The following is a 24,614-nucleotide window of genomic DNA, read 5'->3' as shown; positions in this document are numbered from 1 at the left end:
ATATATATATATATATATATATATATATATATATATATATTGTACATTCACATCAGTCCCTAACCCTCAAGGGGCATACAATCTAAGGTCCCTAACTCACATTCATACATACACATACTAGGGCCAATTTAGATAGGATCCAATTAACCTACCAGCATGTCTTTGGAGTGTGGGAGGAAATCGGAGTTCCCGGAGGAAACCCACGCAGGCACAGGGAGAACATGCAAACTCCAGGCAGGTGGTGCAGTGGCTGGGATTCGAACCAACGACCCTAGTACTGCCAATTAACCTACCAGCATGTCTTTGGAGTGGTCAGGCAAAAAAGTGAGCATGGCTATGGTCTGCTGAATCCCTCAAAAAGTATTGTGATCATTAGCAATAAAAGTCTCTTTTCCCTAGTCAATGGTAGCCCCCCCCCAATCATAGTTGGTCAGTGGCACTTTAAATCCCCACCATTAAAAGAAATAACACCACAGTTATTGGTGGTCAGTGGCACTTTAAAGGCTAAGTTCACTTTTTGGAGCATGTTACATGTTACGCCCGTAAAAAAAGAATAAATGCATGTTTTTACACTTGCAAAAACATGCAAATGTATTATTTTTGGTGAAAAAGATGAACTTAGCCTTTATTATTTATTTATTTCAGGTACCTATATAGTGCCGTCAATTTACGCAGCACTTTACATATATATATTTGTACATTTACATCAGTCCTTAACCCTCAAGGGGAGTACAATCTAAGGTCCCTAACTCACATTCATACATACACATACTAGGGCCAATTTAGATAGGATCCAATTAACCTACCAGCATGTCTTTGGAGTGTGGGAGGAAACCGGAGTTCCCGGAGGAAACCCACGCAGGCACAGGGAGAACATGCAAACTCCAGGCAGGTGGTGCCGTGGCTGGGATTCGAACCAACGACCCTAGTACTGCCAGGCGGAAGTGCTAACCATTTAGCCACTGTGCTGCCCCAAAACAATGATTCTTGAGATCAGGTCACCTTCTTCCATTGCTTTGTGGTCCGGTCCTGATGCTTACCTGTCTATTGTAGATGCTTTTGGCTGTCTATATGGCTCATCATGGGCATCCTGACTGGTCAGCAGCTATGCAGCCCCATACACAACAAACTGTGATGCCCTTTTTCATTTTTTGCTTTTTAGCCACTGTGCCTTTAAAATTTCCTGCCTTGAATCTTCTCTTTCTGTCCTTCCTTCTATCCACTGTGATCATCATTCTTTTCCTTCCTCCCTGAGAGCAAGGGAAGGGATGGGTGTTTGTTGTTACGGCATTGGTTAAATTTCTGATCACTGTGATTGGTTCACAGCAATCACAAGGCACAGAGCCACTCTAATAGGCTGTGCATTTTGTCTGTAATATGCACCGTCTAATGAGAATATGGTCACAAGCATTGGGAGAATGTACTTGGCCTGTGCATCCTTTTTAGTAACAAGGATGTTTATAAACATCCTGCTAGAGTAACTGGTGCCATTATTAAACAGCCGGTCAGGAGGTGGTTAAAGGATAAGTTGCAGGTAAAAAAGTGCATTTTTTATTTTTTCTTTCAGGAGCCTGTAAACCATTGATCTGCTGATCGCTGGTGCCAGGCAGGTCTCTTGCAGATCTGTCAGTGTATCTGCTTGCCCGTATGGGATGTACAGGCAAGCAGATATACTATAGGAAGACTCTATGAACTACTACAGTGTTCCACAGCACTGTAGTAGTTCATTGAGAACTACATGCTGACATCAGATAAGGATGTTGGGAATTGTAGTTTCTCATTCACAGAGCACAGTGAATGAGTGATGCCGGTGGAGCCCTGCATGGCCACGTTTTTTGTAAATTTGACAGCTAGTGAGGAGAAAGAAGATCCCCCGTCAGCTAACAAAGGGGGGGGGTGGAGAGTGGGGGTCGGTCTGATCGTAACATGTTATGAAAGGCGAACATATCTTTTCATATAGACATATTACTGGTTGGCAGTTGCGTCTGTAGTTTTTGTTGCATTTTCCTAAGGGTAACATTTCAGCAGTTTTGGGGGTTTGCCTGTCTGGCGTTTTACAAACAGGCATCCTGTGCTCCGGTTTGCATGTTCATGTTACCTCGGTAAAAGCATTGCCTTGCCGAACAATGGTTGTGTTTAATTATCAAACATTCTTGCTGAGCTTCATTCCTCAGCTTCCAAGTAATGTCCTGGAAGACGTAAAATTAGAGTCTGGCATGTCAGCCGTGTCTGCTGCTAGAGCTGGCAGAAAATCAGGGTAATGTGCCGTGCTTCATCTACATTCACATTTAACACCCACATGATGCAGTTAAAGTGGAACTAAACTACAAAAATTAAACCAATGATTTTAAACTATGTATGAGCCGTTATTTATATATGCTGATGGAAATACTTGGATTTAAGTCTGCATGGGGAGAAGTATGGAAACACACAAAAAAAAGTTGAAGAATGCTGAATGAATTACATTGATGTGTATACATTGATCAAAGTCAAGGACTAATGATGTTGAGCTGACTTCTCGAGAAATATGTGGGCAAATTTGGCGTGTGTTGAAAACTGGACTGTGCTTTTTCACATTTATCCTATTTGTTTTATTATTTTACAAACTATGCTGTATAAACCATAGCCTAATGGATTCAGCGGCTTGTAATTAGTCTATCACTCTTTCAGTTTTTAACTCTTGGGCTTATTTGGTTTTAAGAGCAATTATGGGACAATGAGGTGTTTCCATTCCCGTGCAGTGTTTACTGCTGTCTAGAATTTCTGTACACCGATCTCCCCCTTCCCCCAGCTAAACAGTGATAACTTGGATTTTTAGTCCAACTGCTGTACAGCCTGCCTCTATTCTCCATATGTACCTGTAAGGAATCCATTAGAGGTTGAGCACACTGAATTGCTGTATCACTGAGCCTCGAGTGGACTAAAAATTTATGAAGACATCAAATGTGACATCAGCTAACATCCAAAGTTAGCCATACACCGCTCAAATTTGGAGCAGGGATAAGACAAAAGTCAATAGAAATTGACCGAATTGAGTGAAAAATTATCTGCCGAACATTTAGTGCAGGGGTGTCCAACCTGCTGCCTTACACAAACATGTAAACTTCCTTTTAAAATGTTGAATTTTTGGGGATTTTTTTGTAAAAATTACCAGTAGTTTACACTTAGAAAACACATGTGGCTGAAGAAATATTTGACAGTTTCTCTGTACTGGACTTTTACAAGTTTTATCTTTCCAATGAAAATATCCCAATCTTCACAATCATGCCTTATTCATGTCATCCATTTTTGGTAGCAACTATATTTGTGAGCAACTATTTTCAAGGATGAAGCACAGGAATGGCAAACTTAGAACCAAAATATTAATTGAGAATTGCTACTACATGCATTGAACCAGATAATGATGTGTTAGTTTATCAAAAACAGTGTCAAATATTGCACTAGTTTTATTTTGATCTCTTTAATTTCATAATAATAAAATATTACCAAAAAGTGCAGTTTAATTACTCAGGTACATTATCCATATGCGTGATCGTGGACTTGTGATTTGCCTGACTTTTTCTGCTTAGCGGTTCTTATTGTTTGTGTATTTTATGTGTGGCTCTTCTTCTGTTGTGGCCCAGGAGAGTCAAATGGTTGGACACCCCTGATATTGTGTATCCTATCTGGTGCAGTTGTTGTTCAGGCATTTGGGTAGTTGTCGGTTCTGCAGCTGCATGAATATAATAGCCAGAAGAGGAGATTCCGCCGTCTATGGTATTTAATCTGGATGGGAGAATCAATTAGTTTAGTTGAGAGAAATCTGCAAGTGTACGGCTAGCCCTAGTGTGCAGGTGAAGCAAGAGTTTCCCTTCCTGGTCTGTACCCAGTTTATCAGAGGGTCAGTTTATAGTTGAGTCAGTCTGGAACTGAGAAAAACATTAAACAAGTGTCCACTTGGAAAATACTTGGTCACTCAAGTTCTGGAGGACAGTTGTGCAAAATAATTGGTGACCTAGTATGGATGACTTCAAAGGAATTGGTCTTCAACCAAAGCATTTGTCTGTGAAACAGGAGCCATCCTTGTCTGATTCACAAGCTACATGCTAGTTCCAGCAGTGAAGCTAATTTTACTTTTGAAACACCTTGTTTTAATGCATTTGGGCAAATTAAGGTAGAATTATAAGTACTATGTAGCTTGTCAAATTATTTTTTTGTCTTGTTCTTTGAGATGTATGCTGGGTAATCAAGTGCCTGTTAATTAGGATATTCTTCTTCAAACGAATGAACTATATGCAAAGAATTATTTGAGCAGCTGGCATGAGGTGTGTGTGTGTGTGTGTATGTGTATATATATATATATATATATATATATATATATATATATATATCCGTGTGTATGTGTATATATATCTCCTATTGGGGCATAACTTTCATTTAGCTTTGCTGTAGTTGATGGTAAGCATAGAACCAAGTAATCCAGAACCCTGATTGTGATTAGGTGGTTGTTGGCTCAGGACTAGGAGATCCAGAACCCTGTAGGGGATGGTCAGCTAAGTACTGGGAGAGCCAGGACCCTGCAGAATTTGTAGGGCTCAGAGCCAGGAGAGCCAGGTTCCTGTAGGTTATAGTGGGCACAGCATCAAGAGAGCCAGGGCGCTGAAGGCAATGGTGGGCTCCAAACCAGAAGAGCCCCTGGAAACCTGGAGGAGTTCAACTTAAGGACAAGTTTTGACTTGGGCAAAATGCCCCTAATCTTTGCTCACTACCCTCCTATGTATATTTATCTACACCTCTCAACCAGTTTCTTTCTCCAACAGTTCTGTGCTCTGCAATGTTTATATACTCCTTTCAGTAACTTCCCATAGACTTGAATGCAGCATTACACCAAATGTACAGGTATTGTACGAGTACTGCATGGGTGCAGGTATTACCTGAAAGATTTATGATAAAAGACTTGTAAACACCCTGGGATGCCACTGCCATCGGAGAATGGTAATTTGCCAGAGTAGGTTAGGAAGGTAGGGAAATGGAGGGTAGGGACTTATTAAACCTGAATTTTTTGATTATTTTCCAATCAGAAGTGAACTTAACCATTTCAGCCAGGGACTGATTGAGAGGGATGGCACTATTCTAACTAGTTAAGACAGGGCTGGACAAATCCCAAGAACCAGGTAGCCAATGCATCTTAAAAAAAAAAGAAAATTGTAGCTGGCAGAACGTTTAAGGTTTTCTTAGGTGTTGTGAGTGGAGCTGGTTACTTAAAAAAACCAAAAAAATCCTGCTGGCTTTAGGATTGGACAGATTGGCTCCTGAATTCCTTATAAATTTTTTCCACCCCAGATTTGGGATTAAAGCAGAGCCTCTTTTGATACCCACTCAGAATTCTGAACTTCTAGTCTGGGGAAGATCAAATGCACAGCTCTAAACTGCTAAGATGTTGAAAGTGGTGCACCATGTGGAGCCAGAGTATGAGAAGTACCCTCTGACAGGGCAATACATTTATTTCAACCAGTGTTTTTATTTAAAGTGTTTCCACAGCCCTTTTTTCTTTTTCATATAGTGTTGAGTTAGAACCCCTGTCACCAGGACAGTAAGAAGAAATACAAAATATTGAGATATCACTGATACAGGAATAGTGAGGAAATTTTCCAGTGGGGATACTTGTTCTAGTGACAGCTAAAAGGTGATTTGCCTCCTTTTGAAGGAATTTCTTCTCATTTCCTTTTGTTGTGTCTTTAGGAAAGGAGGTGAAGAGAAATCTCTACAATGGGACATGTATGGCAAAAAAACAAGTAGGGTTCTATCTGTTCCCTATTCTATCTGAAATGGGAAAGAAAAGTTTTGATCTTTAGATATACATGGATGGGATTAACTGGCTTATTTCACTTTTCACTGTTTGTTAACAAGTTGGATCACATGCTGACTTCTCAAGTTCCTTGGGTACTCCATTTATGAGATATTGCAAAAACAATAGCTGATTCCACCTGGTTGCTGTGTCCTATACATTGCTAAGTGATGGTGTTACTTTCCCTGATGGATTCTCCATAATGTAGTGTGAACCAATAATTGGGAAGGGAGAGCCACCTTATGGCCTAGTGGGAAGTGTGAGGCTAGACAAAACTGCTTATAAAAGAAGCACCCAATGGTGACCACTCAACAATTGAAGTTTCTGATTGACCTTTAAAAGGTAAAGTTAGAGAGAAAAGTAAGTAAAACAATTCCATTCTCCAGGGCAAATCCTATAGTCCTAATCTATGAGGGTCTAATTTATTGAAGTGTATACCGCTAGGCATAAGCACTGTGAAACGAGACTTCTTTTCCCAAAAACAAAAAGCTGTTTTCTGCACAGTTCCCATCTTTTATTAGATACTTTCTTAGAACTGTTTTATTAGTAATGCGTCCTAAATTGCTAAGCAGGATCTCCAAACAACATCTGTTTTTGTAGACTACTTAGAAGTTATCAAATATACCCCAAGGTCTCCCTGCCCTCGCTTAATAAAAATATTTACAGCTTTTAAGTGTTTGTGAAAATGGAACATTAGCAGAAATTGGGTTGCTAAGAAATAAACTGAATAATAGTGCAACATAGGAAACAAAAAAGGTCACTGCAGTTCCTTCCTTCATTCATCACATTGTCTGATCATCACAGATGAGGGCAATGGCTGAAATGGCTCAAAGTGTCTCCAGAGTTGTTGTTCGTGATGTTGCTGGTTTTACAGGGAACTTTAAGCTGTGCCAAAAGCAGTGAACAGACTTGATTGTGCAAACAGCTAAAATACATAGTAGGGAACCGGTTTACTTGGGATTTTATTTTGTATTTTTGTCAATCCAGTTCTGAGATTTTCCTAGCCCTGACTGGGAGGGAAGGAGACCTGATTGTTCTCTGTTGCAGATAAGTATTACTTGTCTTGTTCCTCCTCCAGTCTGTGACTGGATGGTGAAAAGACAAGCCCCAAACACTTTTCTCTCCTCCTATCATACTTTCTTTATTAGCACTGTGATACAATTGATTGACTACTGTGCTGCTTTTCCCTTTGAGCTATGCTGCATCTGGGATTGCAAGAAGCTGAAACAAAGTCAAATTCATGTACCTACTCTTGCTCAGCACTGCTGCCATGTACGGATCACCTTGTAATTGTTTAAATTACTACATGGCTTTCTCTGATTGGACTAGGTGGAGATTGTGATGTCACCACCCCTCCTTGCCATTTTTTCCAATCAGACAATGCCTTGAATTCATTAAAAAAAAAAAAAAAAATACAAGAGGTTGTATGAATGGCAACAATGCCAAACGACCAACCCCCTGTGCTGTGTGTGCAGAGGGTAAGCTACTCGCACAGGACAACAAAGATTGCAGCTATCACTGTAGTAGTGCCAACTACTACAGTGATTTTCAGCTTCTTAGCTGCTCATCAGGTATGAGATGTGCATTCACAGACTAAATTAAGCAGGACACAATAGAAGGTAGGCAATAAAGATCATACCTGGAGATCCCCTTTAAATTTTCATGAGGCATAACTAATTTGTATTTGCAAAAAAACACAAATACCTACAGTATGTAATGAAACTTGGTCTTGGTCATACATGTTTTCTCATTCTGATTTATCAGAATTTAGTACACCAAATTCATATAAAAGAAAGCTGTTTTATCACTTCCAGTAGCTCTCTCATCATTCGTATTATGTAGTTGGAAAGTACGAAGCCGTTTCATTCCTTGTTAGAAAGATAAATAACCTTTAACAGGAGCAGTGTGTTAATATCTCCGCCGTAGCCCAGATGTCTGCGTGATGAGGTTATTCCACTTATGCACCCATTCAACTGCATCATCTGCTTCAATTACACAAATATGTCCCAGATTTCCCTCGCCAGTGGACTTAATTGATGTAAATTCAAGGGGCCTGTTTGAATAAGCTGAAGAAATGTTTCCATATTATTCTTTAAAATGAAAAATCGGAAATTTTGGTAATGACTCACAACTTTTTCACAATGGAATGTTTGTCGATTTTCACTGTATTCATTTTGAATTTTTTTTTGTACTTAAGTTATTTTTCTGTACACGTCAACATTCCTAGTGCAGCATAGAAGACTTTTCTCTTAGATAATGACCTTTATCTAACGTAAACCTGTCATGAATATAAAGTGGGGGTTGCCATTGCTGACTTCCATATAGAAGATCATAGGTAGGCAGTGCTATAGCAGTCTATATCTGCATCTGCAGTCTGTCTATTCAGGCATTTTTTAATGCAAGTGGAAGGGGTGATAGGTGCTTCTTAAAGAGGAACTTCTCTCCCTCCCGATGCTCCGTCCCTCCTCTTGCCTTTTTTTTTTTTACTGGCGCTATACACAAGTCATGTACTCTACTGCCCAGTGAATCTAGCACTTTCCTGCTTTGATTTGCTGCCCCACTCTGACATACCTTGTTCCATATTGCCTTCTTTGTTACAGACATCATCAAGGGCCAGCCTACTCTTTCTGGTTCAGGCAACTAGCACCCTGATGGCATACCGCCAACTCTGTTCTCCTCCAGCTGCAGAGAATGGAAGGAAGCACCCTTGGATATGTGACGTACATATCTCAGGAGACTTCGAGCAGAGGAGACATCATTCTTGCCTAGGTGAGAAAGGTAGCCAGAGGGCAGGTAGACCAAAAAGTAAAGAAAAAGGGAAACAAAAGGTAGAATAAAGAAAAAGATAAACAATTTACCATTTTAGATTGAGGAGGAGGGCAGTGCTGCCCAATACATCTGGCAGGTGAAGGTCTGCTTTTATGTTTTATTACACAAGTAAACTTTAAAAGAGAAGTTCAGATTTATAAGGAAAAACAACCAAACATTTATACTCCCCTAGGAGGATGCAGCATCAATGTCATGTTGCATCTGTCCTCCGCTGGCTCTGCACTGAGAACTGAGTGATCAAACATCGCTGATCGCTCAGTTCTCCCCCCTCCACTCTGAGCAGAGAGCTGTGCGTGTCAGACACCAGCTCTCTGCCCTGCCCCTTCAGCACTCACCGGAGCTCTGGGCTGTGGGGGGAGTGGGAGGGACTGGCTCAGGCTCTCGGCAGCACACTGAGAGGCTTAACTAGCTGGTGGTCCAGGCAACTGGATGGATCCCGAGTGATATCAGTGGGTCACAGGAGTGCAGAATGAACTGCACTCCTGTTGTCCATAAGAGAAATATAGGCAAAAAAAGTTTGGCCATACTTCTTCACAAAAAATGTGGATATGCTTTAACCAAACATAAATCATCAGCAATAAAGCCCAGCTGCAGCTAAAGCTTATTTTAATTACGATTAGTGTGGAGAAGGTGGTTTTTATTAGGTTGGATTCACACCTTTCTTCAAAAAGCAGCTACCCTAAAATGTTGCATGCCAACGCAAGTAAAAAATGTATTCACTTATGTGTTAACATGCACAGAATGATGTGAATAGAGCCACAGGGGCTGAGACTCCTGTTTCTTTTTCTTCTTTTTTTTTGGGGGGGGGGAGGGGTGTGGGTTATTGTCACTTAAGCCCCGTATACCCTATAAGAAAATCGAACAAAAATTTTCATATGAGGACCGATCATCCGATAATCGGATCATTAGTACACAGCTTTTGAGAGCCGATCACAACAATTCGTACGACAGTATCCAAAGGGACAAGCGCAAAAATTTTTCTCGTACGATACCAGATCGGACGATTTTCGTTTAATCAGTACAGTAGTCGTCTGAAAATACAATGCAAATACAACGCAACACATGATATCACTTTCAAAATTCTCTTCTTTCATAGGAGAATTTTTGTATCTTTAGTAACCTTTTCACTTTTTGATGTGAGACTAGCAGGCGAAAAAAAAATGGACGATCGTTTGTCTGATGTTCTCATCGTGTGTACGGGGCATTACTGTCCTGGGAGATCCCCCATACAGACAGCGGTGTCCTGATAGAGATTCTCATTCTTCTCTTTTCTAAAAATAAAAGTGTATTTTTGTTGGAGATTCTGCTCTCTTCCTGCCTCAGCAATCACGTAAGAATATTCAAAATTTCCCAAATGGATACAGGAGCAACAATGACAGCCTGACACAGGTCCCAACTCTTCCTCTTTCTGTCCAAGACTAAAAACCATTGCATGCTGGAGTTTGATTTCTCCACTGTGGCAAAATGTATAACAACAATCATTTGACAATCGGCACAATAGAATGTGCATATGATTTTGGTAGAAATTTCACTGGGGACTCCCTCCTACTCCCCAGTAAAGATGAGCTTGGATGTTTTTCACACTCAGAACTCATGCTTTTTTTTCTTTTTAATCTGATGAGCCTCTTTGTTTACTGAGCTGTGGGGTGGAAATGACCTGGTCCATAGCTCATTGGAAAGAGCCCAAGTTCGGAGCTCGGCTAGAGATGAGTTTGGAGGACTCCCAAGGTCATCTCTACTTTCTGGACTAATGTAAATAGTTTTGTGTTATCTAAGAAATGTCACATATAGTTGAGGTCAACTTGGTAAATTTTAAAGGTAAAATCCACGGTGAGCAAATATTGTCTAAACAGAGGAGTGTGATACATATATGACATGAGTGTATAGGATGTATGGATGAGAAGTGATTGACACTCAACTGTCATAATGCTAACGATTATAACCATTAGATGGGTAACTGGAGTTCAAAATAACATGTTGGAAGTGTACATTAAACCAGTTAAAACCAGTTGAAACCAGAGATGTGGCTGATATTCACCAGATGTGCATTCCATCAAAATAGGTAACTACGCGTGATGGCACAGCCGATCACGCGTTGACTCTAACTGCTCCGCAGAATCATACATGACGTTATATAACCAGGAGATACTGCGCATGGCAGTAGATAAAGACATTCCAAACTATGTATATAAAAGACGGGGGATTCTAGGGGAATTTGGGACTCATTGAAGATGCGGCAGACGTGCCTTGTGGTGATTTCCCGGATTCCCCTTTGCTGACTGTTGGAGTCCCCCAGTCACTGGGCAGTGGGTGATTCTACAATATCCGGTGATGTATTGATGCTTTATTCTTGCTATATTATGATCTAAATATGATTTGCAATTCTGACAATTCTTATGTTTTTATACTAACAGAACTTATTCAATAAATCATGTTTTGCTGTAATATTTATTAAGCCTAATCCGTGTATTAGTGAGCGATTGTAGTAGTGTTAAAAACACTTTGTTTTGAGGCAAAACAAGGAGTCATTGGGTTTCTAACTTGAATCTTGATGTGCTTTTGTGTATTTCTTCCAGATCAGTGCAGTAATCCAGTGTGAAACTTGACCTCTGTATTAAGACCGGTCAATGCTGCTCTCTCTCCTTGTGCAAGGGCTGGTCTTGTATCCACCCCCCCTGTAGTTTTCTGCAGGCAGCCTGTAGTGGGTGGAGCAAATGGGTCCCTCCCACAGCTCTGCTTTCTATACAAGTTATATGCAGCATAGTACAGGTATTTTATAACAAATGGTTGTTTTCTACAATCTTTGAAGCCAGTATACAGAACTATTTCTGGTTGATAAAATATTTCAATAGATAAACTAGAACTGGAGCATGTAGCAGGAAGATCGGAGATAAAAATGGTTTTCTCCCGTTGGAATAAATAATATTACATATTCAGAAATTTTTCTAAAAAATCATTGTAAATATTCCTACTTCATTTGCTCACCTTTTCAGTGACTTCCCTTCTTTAATTTTATATCCGGTTAACATGGCCATCCCTTAATGTAAAATAATTGCATTCTATAATACTGTATCCAGATGACTTGTTTTGTGTGCCCACAATTGTATATAAAAAGATGATTGTCAAAAAAAGCAGATGGCGTATTGCTCCTTTCAATAATCTTTTTATACTTCATAAAATCATAGTAATAGTAACCAAAATAAAAAAAAAAGTTGTAACACTACTGCAGGTCTATAGTGTAGGAATCCAGTGGCTGTTCTAAATGGACAGCTATACAACACTGCTGGGTAGTGTCAGAGCTTGTCTATTCTATTTGGGCTGATGAGAAGCCTAACGAGTCAATAAGGATGTGGTGCCCCCTCTATCCTTGAGCTCCCTAAAATTCTTGTTGTTTGAGTCAATAATAATGTATGGAAGGAGGAATAAGAAATATTGGAGCTTTTTTGTTCCTTCACTTTGTCTTTTCATATTCTTTTAATTGACGAAGTCCCTTTTAATCATTACAAACCCTTGAAAAAAAGCCGATATATTTAAATATTTAATGTCATTTTTAAACATTTAAAATCATGGCTATTTTGAGGGCAAAAATAACTCAGGACTACCTCAGGAAGCTAGAAAGTGTAATGATACGGTCAAGCCAGTAGTAATTTCTCTAAACAGAAAGGTGGTTGGTAAAAATGTCTTCCTCCTAACCCTAGAGTAGGTGTCAAAGAACAAGTCTAATGTAGACTATATGGCCTAACATTTGTGGACACCTGACCATCACATTTATATAAGCTTGTTGGACATCCCATTCCAAAGCCATGGACAATAATAGAGGCTCTCCACCCTCCCCCTTGCCCATTTACAAGAATATCTGCCCAGTTAGCCAAAGAGCAATGGTGAAGTCAGGTACTGATATTGTAATAATAAATTACCATGTGCCAAGTTGAGAATATAAAAAGGTATCCCGTCCTCACATATGAATGCCAAAAAAATTATATTTGAGGGAATAGGACTTTCTCGGTGCTGATGAACAAACCATACACAAAAACATTTTTAGGTAAAAAAATAAGAACTTTTTATTACAAAAAATATTATTATATTAAAAACAACATAGTGTCAATTACATTTACAGCGGATTCCCATATAAACTGTGAGGCCATACCCATGCGTTAGATATTCATGATCAGAGTTTTTGCTTGATACAGTTGTGTTCAAAATAATAGCAGTCAGACATCACTAACCTGATCAATCACTGTTTTTGGTAGAAATGATATTTCTACATGGCAAATAATTTACCAGCAGGTGTAGTAGAGTAATAGAAATCCAACAGACCCAACAGTCATTGCATGCATGCTGCTGATTCTGTGTAATTGAATCACTAATTGAAAGGGGCATGTTCAAAATAATAGCAGTGTGGAGTTCTATTAGTGAGGTCATTCATTCTTTGAAAAACAGGTGCCAATTATTGCCCTTATTTAAGGAAGGGAGGCAGCAAATGCTGTACATGCTGGTTAAGGTGCATTTCTCTCTGAATTTCTGAGGAAAATGGGTTGTTCCAGACATTGTTCAGAAGAACAGCGTACCTTGATTAAAAAGTTGATTGGAGAGGGGAATACATATAAAGAAGTGCAGAAAATGATAGGCTGCTCAGCTAAAATGATCGCAAACGCTTTAAAATGGCAACCAAAACCTGAAAGATGTGGAAGAAAGCGAAAAACTACCATTCGAATGGATAGAAGAATAGCCAAAATGGCAAGGACTCAGCCAACAATCAGCTCCAGGAAGATCAAAGAAGGTCTAAAGTTACCTGTGAGTACTGTTACAATTAGAAGACGCCTATGTGAAGCCAAGCTATCTGCAAGAAGCCCCCGCAAAGTCCCACTGTTAAAAAAAAAAAAAAAAGCCATATGCTGAAGAGGTTACAATTTGCCAAAGAGCATATTGACTGGCCTAAAGAGAAATGGCGCAACATTTTGTGGACTGATGAAAGTAAGATTGTTCTTTTTGGGTCTAGTGGCCGGAGACAGTTTGTCAGACGACCTCCAAACACTGAATTCAAGCCACAGTACACTGTGAAGACAGTGAAGCATGGTTGCGCAAGCATCATGATATGGGGATGTTTCTCATACTACGGTGTTGGGCCTATTTATCGCATACCAGGGATCATGGATCAGTTTGAATACATCAGAATACTTGAAGAGGTCATGCTGCCTTATGCTGAAGAGGAAATGCCCTTGAAATGGGTGTTCCAACAAGACAACGACCCCAAACACACCAGTAAACGTGCAACATCTTGGTTCCAGAACAACAAGGTTGACGTTATGGAGTGGCCAGCCCAATCCCCGGATCTTAATCCAATAGAAAACTTGTGGGGTGACATCAAAAATGCAGTTTCTGAGGCAAAACCAAGAAATAGAGAAGAACTGTGGAATGTAGTCCAATCATCCTGGGCTGGAATACCTGTTCACAGGTGCCAGAAGTTGGTTGACTCCATGCAACACAGATGTACAGCAGTTCCCAGAAACAGTGCTTATACAACTAAATATTCATGAAGTGATTCAAAGGAAAGCAAAATCTTCAAACATGTTTCAGTTTATATAGTGAATGTTTGAGTTTCTAAAGAAGAATACAAACACTGCTATTTTTTTGAACAGTCTAATATTCACTTTTCTTCAATTTTTTTAGAGGAACTACACAAATTCAATATATTTTTCTTCATGTTTTGATGTGGAATAGAATGTGTAGTGTTCCCAATGCATTTGTGTGTATGGAAATAAAAGCTATTAGAAGAATTTTGAGTTTTATTCACTTTTTTCAACACACTGCTATTATTTTGAACATCACTGTATATCAATAGATGCCATAGAATAAATGCAGCAAAGACAACACATAGGAAGCCTTTTCAGGGTTGGTATATTTCTACATGTTTCGTGGCATAAAGCTGCTTCTTCAGGAATATGGGAATCACAACATCCAGAGTTGGAAATTTGACCAGCACATCCCGGGTCAGAGTCCAGGAAGCCATATCCTACCCCCGGAGCGTATGGGAGACACACAAGCAGATCAGACAATCCATAAAAGCAAAAGGATTATCCCACCTCAATGTGGTCCACATATAAACATTGATACCAGATCCTTGCTTTTATTGAGTGTCTGACTTGCTTGTATGTCTCCCATACCCACCGGGGGTTGGATATGGCTCCTTGGACTCTAGCCCGGGTTGTGCTGGTCTAATTTCTAACCCAGGATGTTGTGATTCCCATCTTTCCTGAAGAAGCAGCTTTATGCCACGAAACATGCAGAAATGTACCAACTGTGAAAAGGCTACCCATGTGTCATTGCTGCATTTATTCTATGGCATCTATTGATATATCAAGTAAAAACTCTGTGATCATGAATATCTAACGCATTGGTTAGGCCTCAGTTTATATGGGAATCCATTGTAAATGTGATTGCCTTTATGTAATTTTTAGTATAGTAGTAATTTGTGTAATAAGTTCTTGTTTTTGACCTAAAAAAGTTTGTGTATGGTTTGTTTATCAGCTCCGAGAAAGTCCTATTCCCACAAATTATTACAGTTTTTAGGTACTGATGTTGGATAAGAAGACCTGGCTCACAATCTGCATTCCAATACATCCCAAAGTGTTCAGTTGGTTTAAAGGCAGAGCTCTGTGCAGATTGCTTGAGTACCTCCACGCCAAACTCCGCAAACCATGCTCATACGGAACTGGGTTTGTGCCCAGGTACAGAGTACTGGTGGAAGAGACAACACAACACTTCTTTCTATGCTTTGGCAGTAACTGTATCCTTTACTTGAAACACCTGAACTCAAATAATTGAAGGGGTGTCCACAAACATTTGAACATAAACTGTAGTATACCTTAAAATGTGGAAAAAATTGATTACTTTATACATAAAACACAAATATACTTTCAGGTCCCTTCATCATAATTATTTTGCATATTATACCTAGCTAAGAATTGTATCCAGATTCTTACCTTTAAGAGTTTTTTTAAACCATGAATGTATGCCAGACAAAAAAATGGACAATTAACAGCATGTTTTATAGGTAAGCAAAAGTCACTGAGAAAAAAAATGTATGAAGTTCAAGTTTACCACAATGACTTTACGCACAGTGTTTGTGGAAAAATAATACATTAAGATATTTAATACATGTGCACACTACATATATACTCCATACAGATATTGTAAATGAAAAAAGCATACAATGTGTACGCACACCCAAATAAAATAATACATAGGAACAGACATTTGTTTCGTGTTTCTGGTCATGCACATAGATCTCCTTAAAAGAATGTTTTACAATTGTTTAGGGTTGCAAAACTTGTGTGGTTTGTTAGAGCATTTGGGTAGGAGTGGGTTTGGGGATAGGTCAGGTATCGATATTACTTACTGTAAATTGTGACTGCCGTGATAGTGGAGTAGCAGTTGGGGTTATGGTAATGCTGTTGGTGATTTTATTTGTGGGTTTACTTTGAATTCCATTAGTTAGTGAGTGTCTTTTCTCTTGTACTGGAGTGAAAGGGCTGCTGGGTCTTCTTAGATGGATATGAATTTTATTGTCCTCAGTAGTTATGACACTTGAAGTTGAGCTAGAACTGTTTGACCTTTGAAACTGCCATCCTGCTTGTTTATCGGGTGATACTCGAAATACAGCATGAGTTCCCCCAACTTCCATTGGTTCTGGTGACAGTACACGCTCTGGAGAACTTGAAGAACTAGTTAAGGCCAGTACTTGGATTGGGGACATTGTTCTGTCTGGCGTTATGGAACCACATGAGTCGGGTGACCTGGGTCTTACAAAAGAAGTCATTGTAAAGGGTGACACCACTTGATCTGGTGTGACATATCCATCTACTACTTTTGATTTTGCAGGAGTCAAGGAACCATTTTGAATGATTGTTATCCTTTGTTTTGGAGTGCCACAGTTTGGTATCACAGCAGTGCTTGTAAAGGAGTGTGGGTTCTCTGTAGTAGGGCTGGTTATTTCAAGAGTGGCTGTATTTTGTCCATGATCTGGTGTAACTTTGATATGTAATGGTTGACCTGGCGTATGTGTAAGGACCATATCTCCTGGATGGATGTAATTTCCATTCTGTTTTAAATGTACCTTACCATTTTGTGCCTGTTGGTTAGATTTTGTCCATGGTGATACTAATTTTCTGTTGTTATTTAAGCTATTGTTATTGGATGTGTTATATTTGAAAGCAACAGGAGAGTCTTCGTCTTGTGTGTCATCATCCTCATTGTCACTTTCTTGGTATAATTGTCCATTTATGACTGCTCTTTCCAAAGGAACAAGACTTTTGTAATCAGGTGGTTCATTATATGTTGGCTCTGTCTGCACTTCCTTTGAAAACACTTGAAAGTCTGAAATTCTCCTTCCATTGAGGCTGGGCCGGAGGCTCTTGCTAAAACGGCGATACCTTTCAAGTTCCTTGGATAAGTTTTCCATTTCTTTTGTTAGCTCTTTGTTCCTGTTTTCTTGCTGTGTGAGTTTCCTCTGAAGAACTGAATGATCTCCCTTCAAACGACAAATTGTGTCCTCTGTTTTCATGTAGTCATGGATCTTCTCCTTCAGGGCTGTAACTTCTCTTGAAAGGTGGCCAGACTTTGCCTCTTCTTCCTTTAGCTTAGTCAACAGCATTTTTTCTTGAAAAGATCCTGATTTCTCAGCAAGCTTATAGTTTGCAAGTTCCATTTTCACTACTTCAAGTTCCTCAGAAAACATTTTGGCTTTCTGCTGCTCGTTATAATATCTTTTCTCCAGAGATTCATACTCATCCTCTGTTTTCATGAGGTCATCTTCCATTGCTTTCATCTGGTTAAGGGTGTGTTTTAACCTTTCAACCTCTTGAGTAAGTTCTCTGATTTTATTGTTTTCCTGGTACAGTGTTTCTGACTGCTTATTTTCCTGCTTCATTTTGTTTTTCAGAAACTCCTTTTCAATTAATTCAAGTGACTGCAGTTTCTTCTTAAGGATGGTCACTTTGGACATAAGATCATTGCCTTTTTCTTCCTCTCCTCTGAGTTTGCATTTTAGCTCCTCATTTTCTTTAGTGACAGTTTGCAGCTTTTCCTGTAATTCTGTCTTGGATTTGAGAGATTTTTTACTTTCATCTATCAGTTTTTCTGTAATGGACGTCACTTTGTTTTGCTCCTGCTGTAGTTGTGAATTGGCTGACTTGAGCTTCTCCTCAGTTTGTCGGATCTTTTCAGTAAGGGTCTTTCTTTCCTCTACAAGCATCACTGTTAAGGTTTTCAGTTTGGTGAGATCCTCTTTGAGTACAGTTTCAGTTTTCTCAAGCCTTACTTCAATAGCTTCCAGCTCCCGGATTCGAACTTTTAAACTTTCTAGTTCATTACACAATTGCTTGCTGTTGGCTCGTTCTTTTTCCAGGGCACTTTTAATGGATTGACATTCTTGTTTACTTTTGCTGAATGCATCTTCCAATTTCTCCAGGTCATTAATCCTTTTGCTTAGCTTGTCAATTTCAACTTTTAGAGTTTTGCTTTGCGAGGCTTCTTTTTCTAATTTTTTATTGAGATCTTTGCATTGTTCCTCCATTTTCATAAGCTCTTCATCTTTGCCTTCCATTTCGAGCAGACGTTTTCTCAGCTCCTCCACTTCTGTCATAAGGCTGGAGTTTCCACATTCTCCCTTATTCATCTTCTCCTTTAGGTCATGAAGTTCATCCTCCGCTTTACGCAGAGTCTTGTTTGTTTCCTCGAGCTCATCTATTTGTCTGCTAAGTGCTGCCAGCTTTAATCTGAGTTGGCGGTTCTGAGTCTCTTCGCTGGTTAGTTTGGCCATCATGGATTCATGCTCTTGGAAGAACTTACTTTCCTGAGTTTGAAGTTCTATTTCTAGTCTGTTTGCTTTTTGCTCTTCTTCTTCTGCCTTTACTTCTACAATGGCGAGCTTATCCTGTGCTTTTTGAGTGGTTAATGTTAGTTCCTGGATCTTGGCACTTTGTGCTTGTAACTGCTCCGTTAACCTCTGTTGCTCATCGACCACAATTATTGCAAACGATTTCAGCTTTGTAAGCTCATCTCGAAGTTTGATTATTTTCTTGTGGTTCTCCTTTTCTTTTTTAGATTGGTAAGTTGTTTCTTGTTCAATCAGTTTTTTTAACCTAGGAAAAAGAAAAGGGAAAAAGTTCAAATTTAACAAAATCTCTTTTAATTAATAAATAGAAAATGTAAAAAAGTATTTTTTTCTCTTAAATAAATTTCTATGCTGTATGGATATTGTGTCAAAAAAGTAAACTAGGCTTTGGATTGGATGCGTTTTTATACCCGCTGATGCATATTTAGACCTCTAATACATTTTGCTGGATACTGGCATTTATATTCTCTGTTCTAATTTCTTTAGGTAACCATGGTAGTGGACATTGCTTAGTAATGACTCCACTTCAGAGTAGTTGGCGAGTGACCAGTCTCGGCCTCACACCCCTAATAGTAAAATTTATGAAGCCAAGGGTGCAATAACAGGGACTAGCTTCCCATAGCATGATGTAGGCAATATTTTTATCTCCATATTTAGAAATAATCATTATAGTGTCATTATGCATCAGTATGTACTAATGTATTAACTAAAACTGGCCATATGGGTAGACTTTTAGTCTTTTGTTACCATTTGTTTCCTTGTTTGTTTCTTTTGCAATATATTTTATTGAATAGCATTAAGATATTGAACAAGTTGGTGAAAAATTACAAAATAAATATTGCCAGGTTTCCCATTATACAATGCTAAGTACTGATTTAGTGGATAGAATTTAAAATATACAGTCTGAAGTCTACCTGGATCTAAGGCAATTAATTGTAGCTTGACATCTTATATTCTTATGTGGAAATTCTTCCAGTTATCAAAACTTCTGTAGGTATCTTTAATGTCACTGTTTTATAGCAGATTCTTAGTCTGCGCACAAAATTGCATCCTTTATGTCAAAGAACTTTAACTCCAAGTGCTTAAATGTCAGATATAATGTTGATTCTGAATGAAACATGTCCTTACATTATGAATAGAAACCATTATATGATCTCAAGGATCATTACACTGGACAAATACATGGTGCATTTGTGGTAAAGGTAAAGAAGCTGTGGAAAATGAGGCTCTGCTTATTAATCAAGCTATTACAGTTTTTATACTGAATACATAGGAAAACAGCATACAAGAGCGGAAATCTTTGGCCGGTAATACCTTAGTTTCAGCCATCCCAATTTCCTTTTTAACCCTAGATTTAAAAAATATTTATATGTTGAACTGCTTTTCCTTACATCAATTTTTGCTAAGTTGGCCTCAGTCTGTCTATAATACGCATGTTTGGACTTTTGAACAGCAAAAACTGCCTGAAGATGCTTGAAATGAGAACAATCGTGCTTTTATCTAAATTTCTATGACCAGCTTTTCTTTTTAAAAATCGAGAATTAATGTAAGAGCCTACAACTGGTATTACTGGCACCTATGATCAGTGCTAGAGCAATCCCAATAAAAATGTATGCCCTTTATTAAACTGATAGAGCTCACCTATCTTTTTAATGCTATTGACAACAGTGGAAGTCCATGTGCTCTAGCTTCTTGGGTTCTATTGGGCCCCTTGATTGATTTTCAACATCCTGCAGTAATGTACGTATTATGCCTATAGCTAGAGTGCTTGACAAATCCTAGGAACTATGTAACAAATCAGAGGCAACTCTATAAGGAGGATGCATAGAACGTTGTGAAAAGAGCTCAGGACTTTATACAGAGTGCATGCCGCCCTAGTCACATTTGAATGATGATTCATTTTGTATAGGCTCAAACCCTGTTATTACCATCCATATAATGCGACCAATAACAAGATATTGTAAGCCAGCATCTTGACCCCATTAAAGAGGCAGCAATGGATAGTACATTCCACCAATCAAGAGCCCACACAGAATGGCATATGTGGGTTACAGAGTGTCTTACAACTACTCTCTGCAGCTTGCATCCCTCCATTTGTATTCTCTTGCTGGATATACCCACACAGCCAAAACCCCAAACTGTGTATGTTCTCTTTTGGTGCTGCCCTTTTTATCCCTTCCACCGATGGCTTTGATAAATATAGCCCTACAGAACTTGTACTCAATGTCAGTGTTACTGGTGTTGGAAATTTTATTTTCTTCTGTCTTTATGGTATTTATATGCTATCAACACATTGGTAATCTTTATATACAAAAGAAAAGAAATTCTGTCTTTCATACATCTGCCACATTCAGTATATGAGTCCCAGTATAGCACCAGTTTGCTTGTAGTTCTTTTAAACTACATGTAAATCCATTCAGTTAAAAATGAGAGGAAAAACGTGTATGTATAGATATAAAAAAAAATATAAATTTATCCCATTTTTTATAAGTGATCACATGCCTTCTGTTGTGTAGTGTGGTCAGTTTTTTATAGGAAAGCAGAGGGACTGGCAGGAACACCAGGGATTTCACACAAAGGATGCAATGCAAAGAGAACAGAATACTTTCATACAAGTACATGGTACAGCAGACTTACATCAGCAATATGAAATGTTGGGTTTACATATTCTTTAAAGCCAAAAGGCCATAGACATGGCAGTTCTCCTCATGCTTTACATGGTTAACTAGCTGTAGATGGTCATGTACATTTGGAATCCATAATAATAGATTCCCCACTCAGAATGATCTCATAAATACAAATAAAGCCTGTCCTATATCCTGGAATTCTGGATTTGTTGGAACTCCTTGGTTCACACATACTAACACATGGATTCATAATCAGAAATGAGCCATTCAGTAAGGGATATATTCATATAGCAGTGCATCTGACATTGAGCAGGTGAATCTACCAGGTCCATGCGTTTTAAATGACAGTGATTGACCACCAGAGAATGTTTGGTGAAAGTCACATTCACTGCTGTATACATAATCCCAATGATGGCATTACCAAACATAACAATCTGATCACACGAATGTTCACATAATCAGAAAATATGATTGGATCTGTGCATTCTCAAAAAGGCACATGCTCATTGATTGATTTCCAGCAAAACCAAAATTATTTTGATTGCTCTGGAGGAAATTAGATCATTCAATATGATTAAGTGTATGGTACATCTAATGATGTTTAAAATTTTCTGATTGTATTTTTGATTACTATAGAAAAACGATCTTCTAGAAATATGTTCTGTATAGAGCCACCATTTATTTCCTTAGAGTAACCGCTTGCTTAATCGCTTGCCCTCCGCCCGTTAGCAGAAGTACTGCTACAGGGCGGCAGGGCTGCGCAAAAGCACGTATATATGCGTGATTTGCATTTCCGGGTAGTTGGTGCGCACCGCCTACCTGCGCCGCTATTGGTGGCTAGAAATTCCCAGCTGGCACTCGGCAATCACCTGGGAAAACTGACAGGGGAGAGACCTCTCAGCATGTCTCCCTAATAAAACACAACACAGTGCACACAGTAAAACACACACATAGCACACAGTTAACCCTTTGATCGCCCCAGATGTTAACCCCTTCCTGCCCAGTGTCAGTGCTTTTTATTAGCAATGATCCCTGTATTAGTGTCACTGGAGATGTCAGTGGCAGTTAATCAGTTACCGCAGTCCCGCTATGAGACCAGGGATGTTCAATTCATACTGCCCGATGCCCATGAAATGTAGTTCTGAGCACCGGGCAGGTAGCTTTTGTTATACTTCAGCCCTGCTGTGGGCAAGCAGCAGGGCTCACCTGTCAGGTGGAAGCATTCGGGAGGCAGCGCTGCCGCCAATTGCCTCCACACAGTGCCAGCCTCTGTTCCCCCCCCGTGTGAACCGCCCACTGTCTCCCGGACTCACTTTGTCCCCTATGTGATGAAAAAAATTTTTTTTTTAATTGTAAAACATCAAAGATACATCCAAGCACATAACATCCCCCCTTCCAAAAAAACACTATATTGATGACCTATAAGGGGCTTTAAAAGTGTCACCTATAGAAAATATGGGGTACTAAAGTTCGTCGCCATTTCATAAGTGTGCACAAATTTAAGATTTGATGTGTTGGGTATCTATTTACTCGGTGCAACCTCGTCTATTTTACAAAAAAAGTGTAATTTATTGCTTTTTTTGTGCCCTAAAATTAACTTGTATTTTTACTGAAATTTTGCGGTAATATCATGCGACATAAAAAATTGGAACTACTGCTATGTTATTCTCTAGGGTCTCTGCTTTCAGAAAATAGATAATGTTTGGGGGTTTTGTGTAATCTTCAGGCCTAAAATGATTTTTTTTAAACGTGCTAAAAAAACCCGCAAAAATATCTGGCAGCGAAAGGGATAAAGGATAAGCCGGACACTTCCCTCCCTTTCCTGACAAGCACCCAATCGGTGCTCATTACACTGCAAGGTGTCTCCCCTTCCTGCTAGTCCTTGGGTGCAGTGCTGGAGACAGGCAGGGAGGGGATGAGGAGGTAAACAGCACAATGTTAAAATTATTACACGGTTGAATCGCCATAAAGTCCCTTTTTGATTTTACAAGCACCTCAGATTTAAATACGGTTTTGGTTCAAATTTATTTATTTTTTTTTATTTGGACAAGAAGATTGTCATGAGGGATAAGTAGATTGGGGCACTGATTTAGTCCCTGGACAAGTAGTTTTAAAAAAAATGTCCATACCCCTGACGGCGCTGAGCGCTGCCATTACTAGTATAAAAAAATGTAATATGTAAATTCCAGTATATGTACCGCCATTTGTAGATGCTGTAACTTTCATGTAAACCAATTAATTTGCACGTATTGGGATTTTTATTTAGCAAAGTCATGTAGCAGAATATTTTTGTCCTAAATTTATGAGGATATTAGATTTGTAAAAAAAATTTTATTGGATATGTTTTATAGCAAAAAGTCAAAAATATTGTTTGTTTTCAAAATTGTCAGTCTTTTTTGTTTATAGCGCAAAAAATAAAAACTGCAGAGGTGATCCACTGAAAGAAAGCTCTATTTGTGGGAAAAAATGTCAGTTATAGTAACGAAGCGCCGTATTGCAAAAAATGGCCAGGAAGGGGGGTAAATCTTCTGGAGGGCAAGTGGCTGAAGGAAAGAAACGGATCTGACAGTAAAAGTAACAAACGTGTTATTTTATCACTGTGCAGAAATCATGTTGTATCTTGTCTCTGTTAATTAAGTGTATCCTAATCCTACCCCTACAAAAAAAGAGTATATGAATAGTCTTAGAAAATTCAGACGTTTCAGAGGGTGTTGGATATGCAATTTTAATATAACCCTCATCGAGGCACTCCCATCAAGCAGTAATCCCCCAAGCACTTTTTTTTTTTGGCTCTGGTGATCTATACTGTTAACTCAATGGAGGAGGTAAGAGGAGAGCTCAAGCTGCCCATACACCCATCCTGCTGTGTCTTTGTATAATGACAGCAGGGAGACTTTCCCGACTCCCAACTGTCAGGGTACACTGATCAGAATTGCAGCCTATTGTCCACGGTTCTGATTGAGCTGAAATTTCCCAGCAGTTATGTTCATGAGAAGTTGAATGGTAGGTCGACTTCTCGTGAATGGGAATGGCCATACGTGGATAAAAAATTTGTCTGGTTACTGTTGAACCGGCCAAATTTTGATTCATGTGTGTCCAGCTGTACAGAGGCTGCCAGCACTAGCAGTCACATGGAGCAATCATAGCAGTCATTGCTTTTTGTGAATCTTCATGGGACTACCAGCCATGAGATCCAAACCTGATCCATTTACAATACATGCTTCTTTGTGAAGTTGCGTTGCGTGGTTGCCATACTGATTCTCTTCTATCAATACTCTGAAATGGTGACCTGGCACAAGGATACTAATAGCTTCTGTCTTTTCTGATCTGCATACTTGTTCTGGGTCAGTTACTTAGAAAGTATTCAACTTAAGTTGCGTTTAGTAATGGAAGAACCCATATTTCTCTCATGAGTTATTTACTTTAAGTACATATA

General features: G+C 39.1%; 2 protein-coding genes across 3 annotated transcripts in view; one reads left to right on the top strand and one right to left on the bottom strand.

Annotated features, from left to right (window-relative positions):
* The window catches only part of CMSS1 (cms1 ribosomal small subunit homolog), a 487,925-nt gene that overhangs the window by 24,497 nt on the left and 438,814 nt on the right, over positions 1–24,614 (top strand). The window lies entirely within an intron of this gene.
* The window catches only part of FILIP1L (filamin A interacting protein 1 like), a 414,625-nt gene that overhangs the window by 16,206 nt on the left and 373,805 nt on the right, over positions 1–24,614 (bottom strand). The window contains exon 5 of the mRNA XM_089682958.1: positions 16,056–18,798. Coding sequence (XP_089539084.1) covers positions 16,056–18,798 — 2,743 coding nt within the window. The remainder of the gene's footprint in view (positions 1–16,055; positions 18,799–24,614) is intronic.

Source organism: Staurois parvus, unplaced genomic scaffold, assembly GCF_062004578.1.
Source record: "Staurois parvus isolate SC_StPar_1 unplaced genomic scaffold, SC_StPar_1.0 ptg000299l, whole genome shotgun sequence".
Taxonomy (NCBI): domain Eukaryota; kingdom Metazoa; phylum Chordata; class Amphibia; order Anura; family Ranidae; genus Staurois; species Staurois parvus.
Note: the sequence above shows the minus strand (reverse complement) of the source record. Positions and strands in the feature narration are given on the sequence as shown.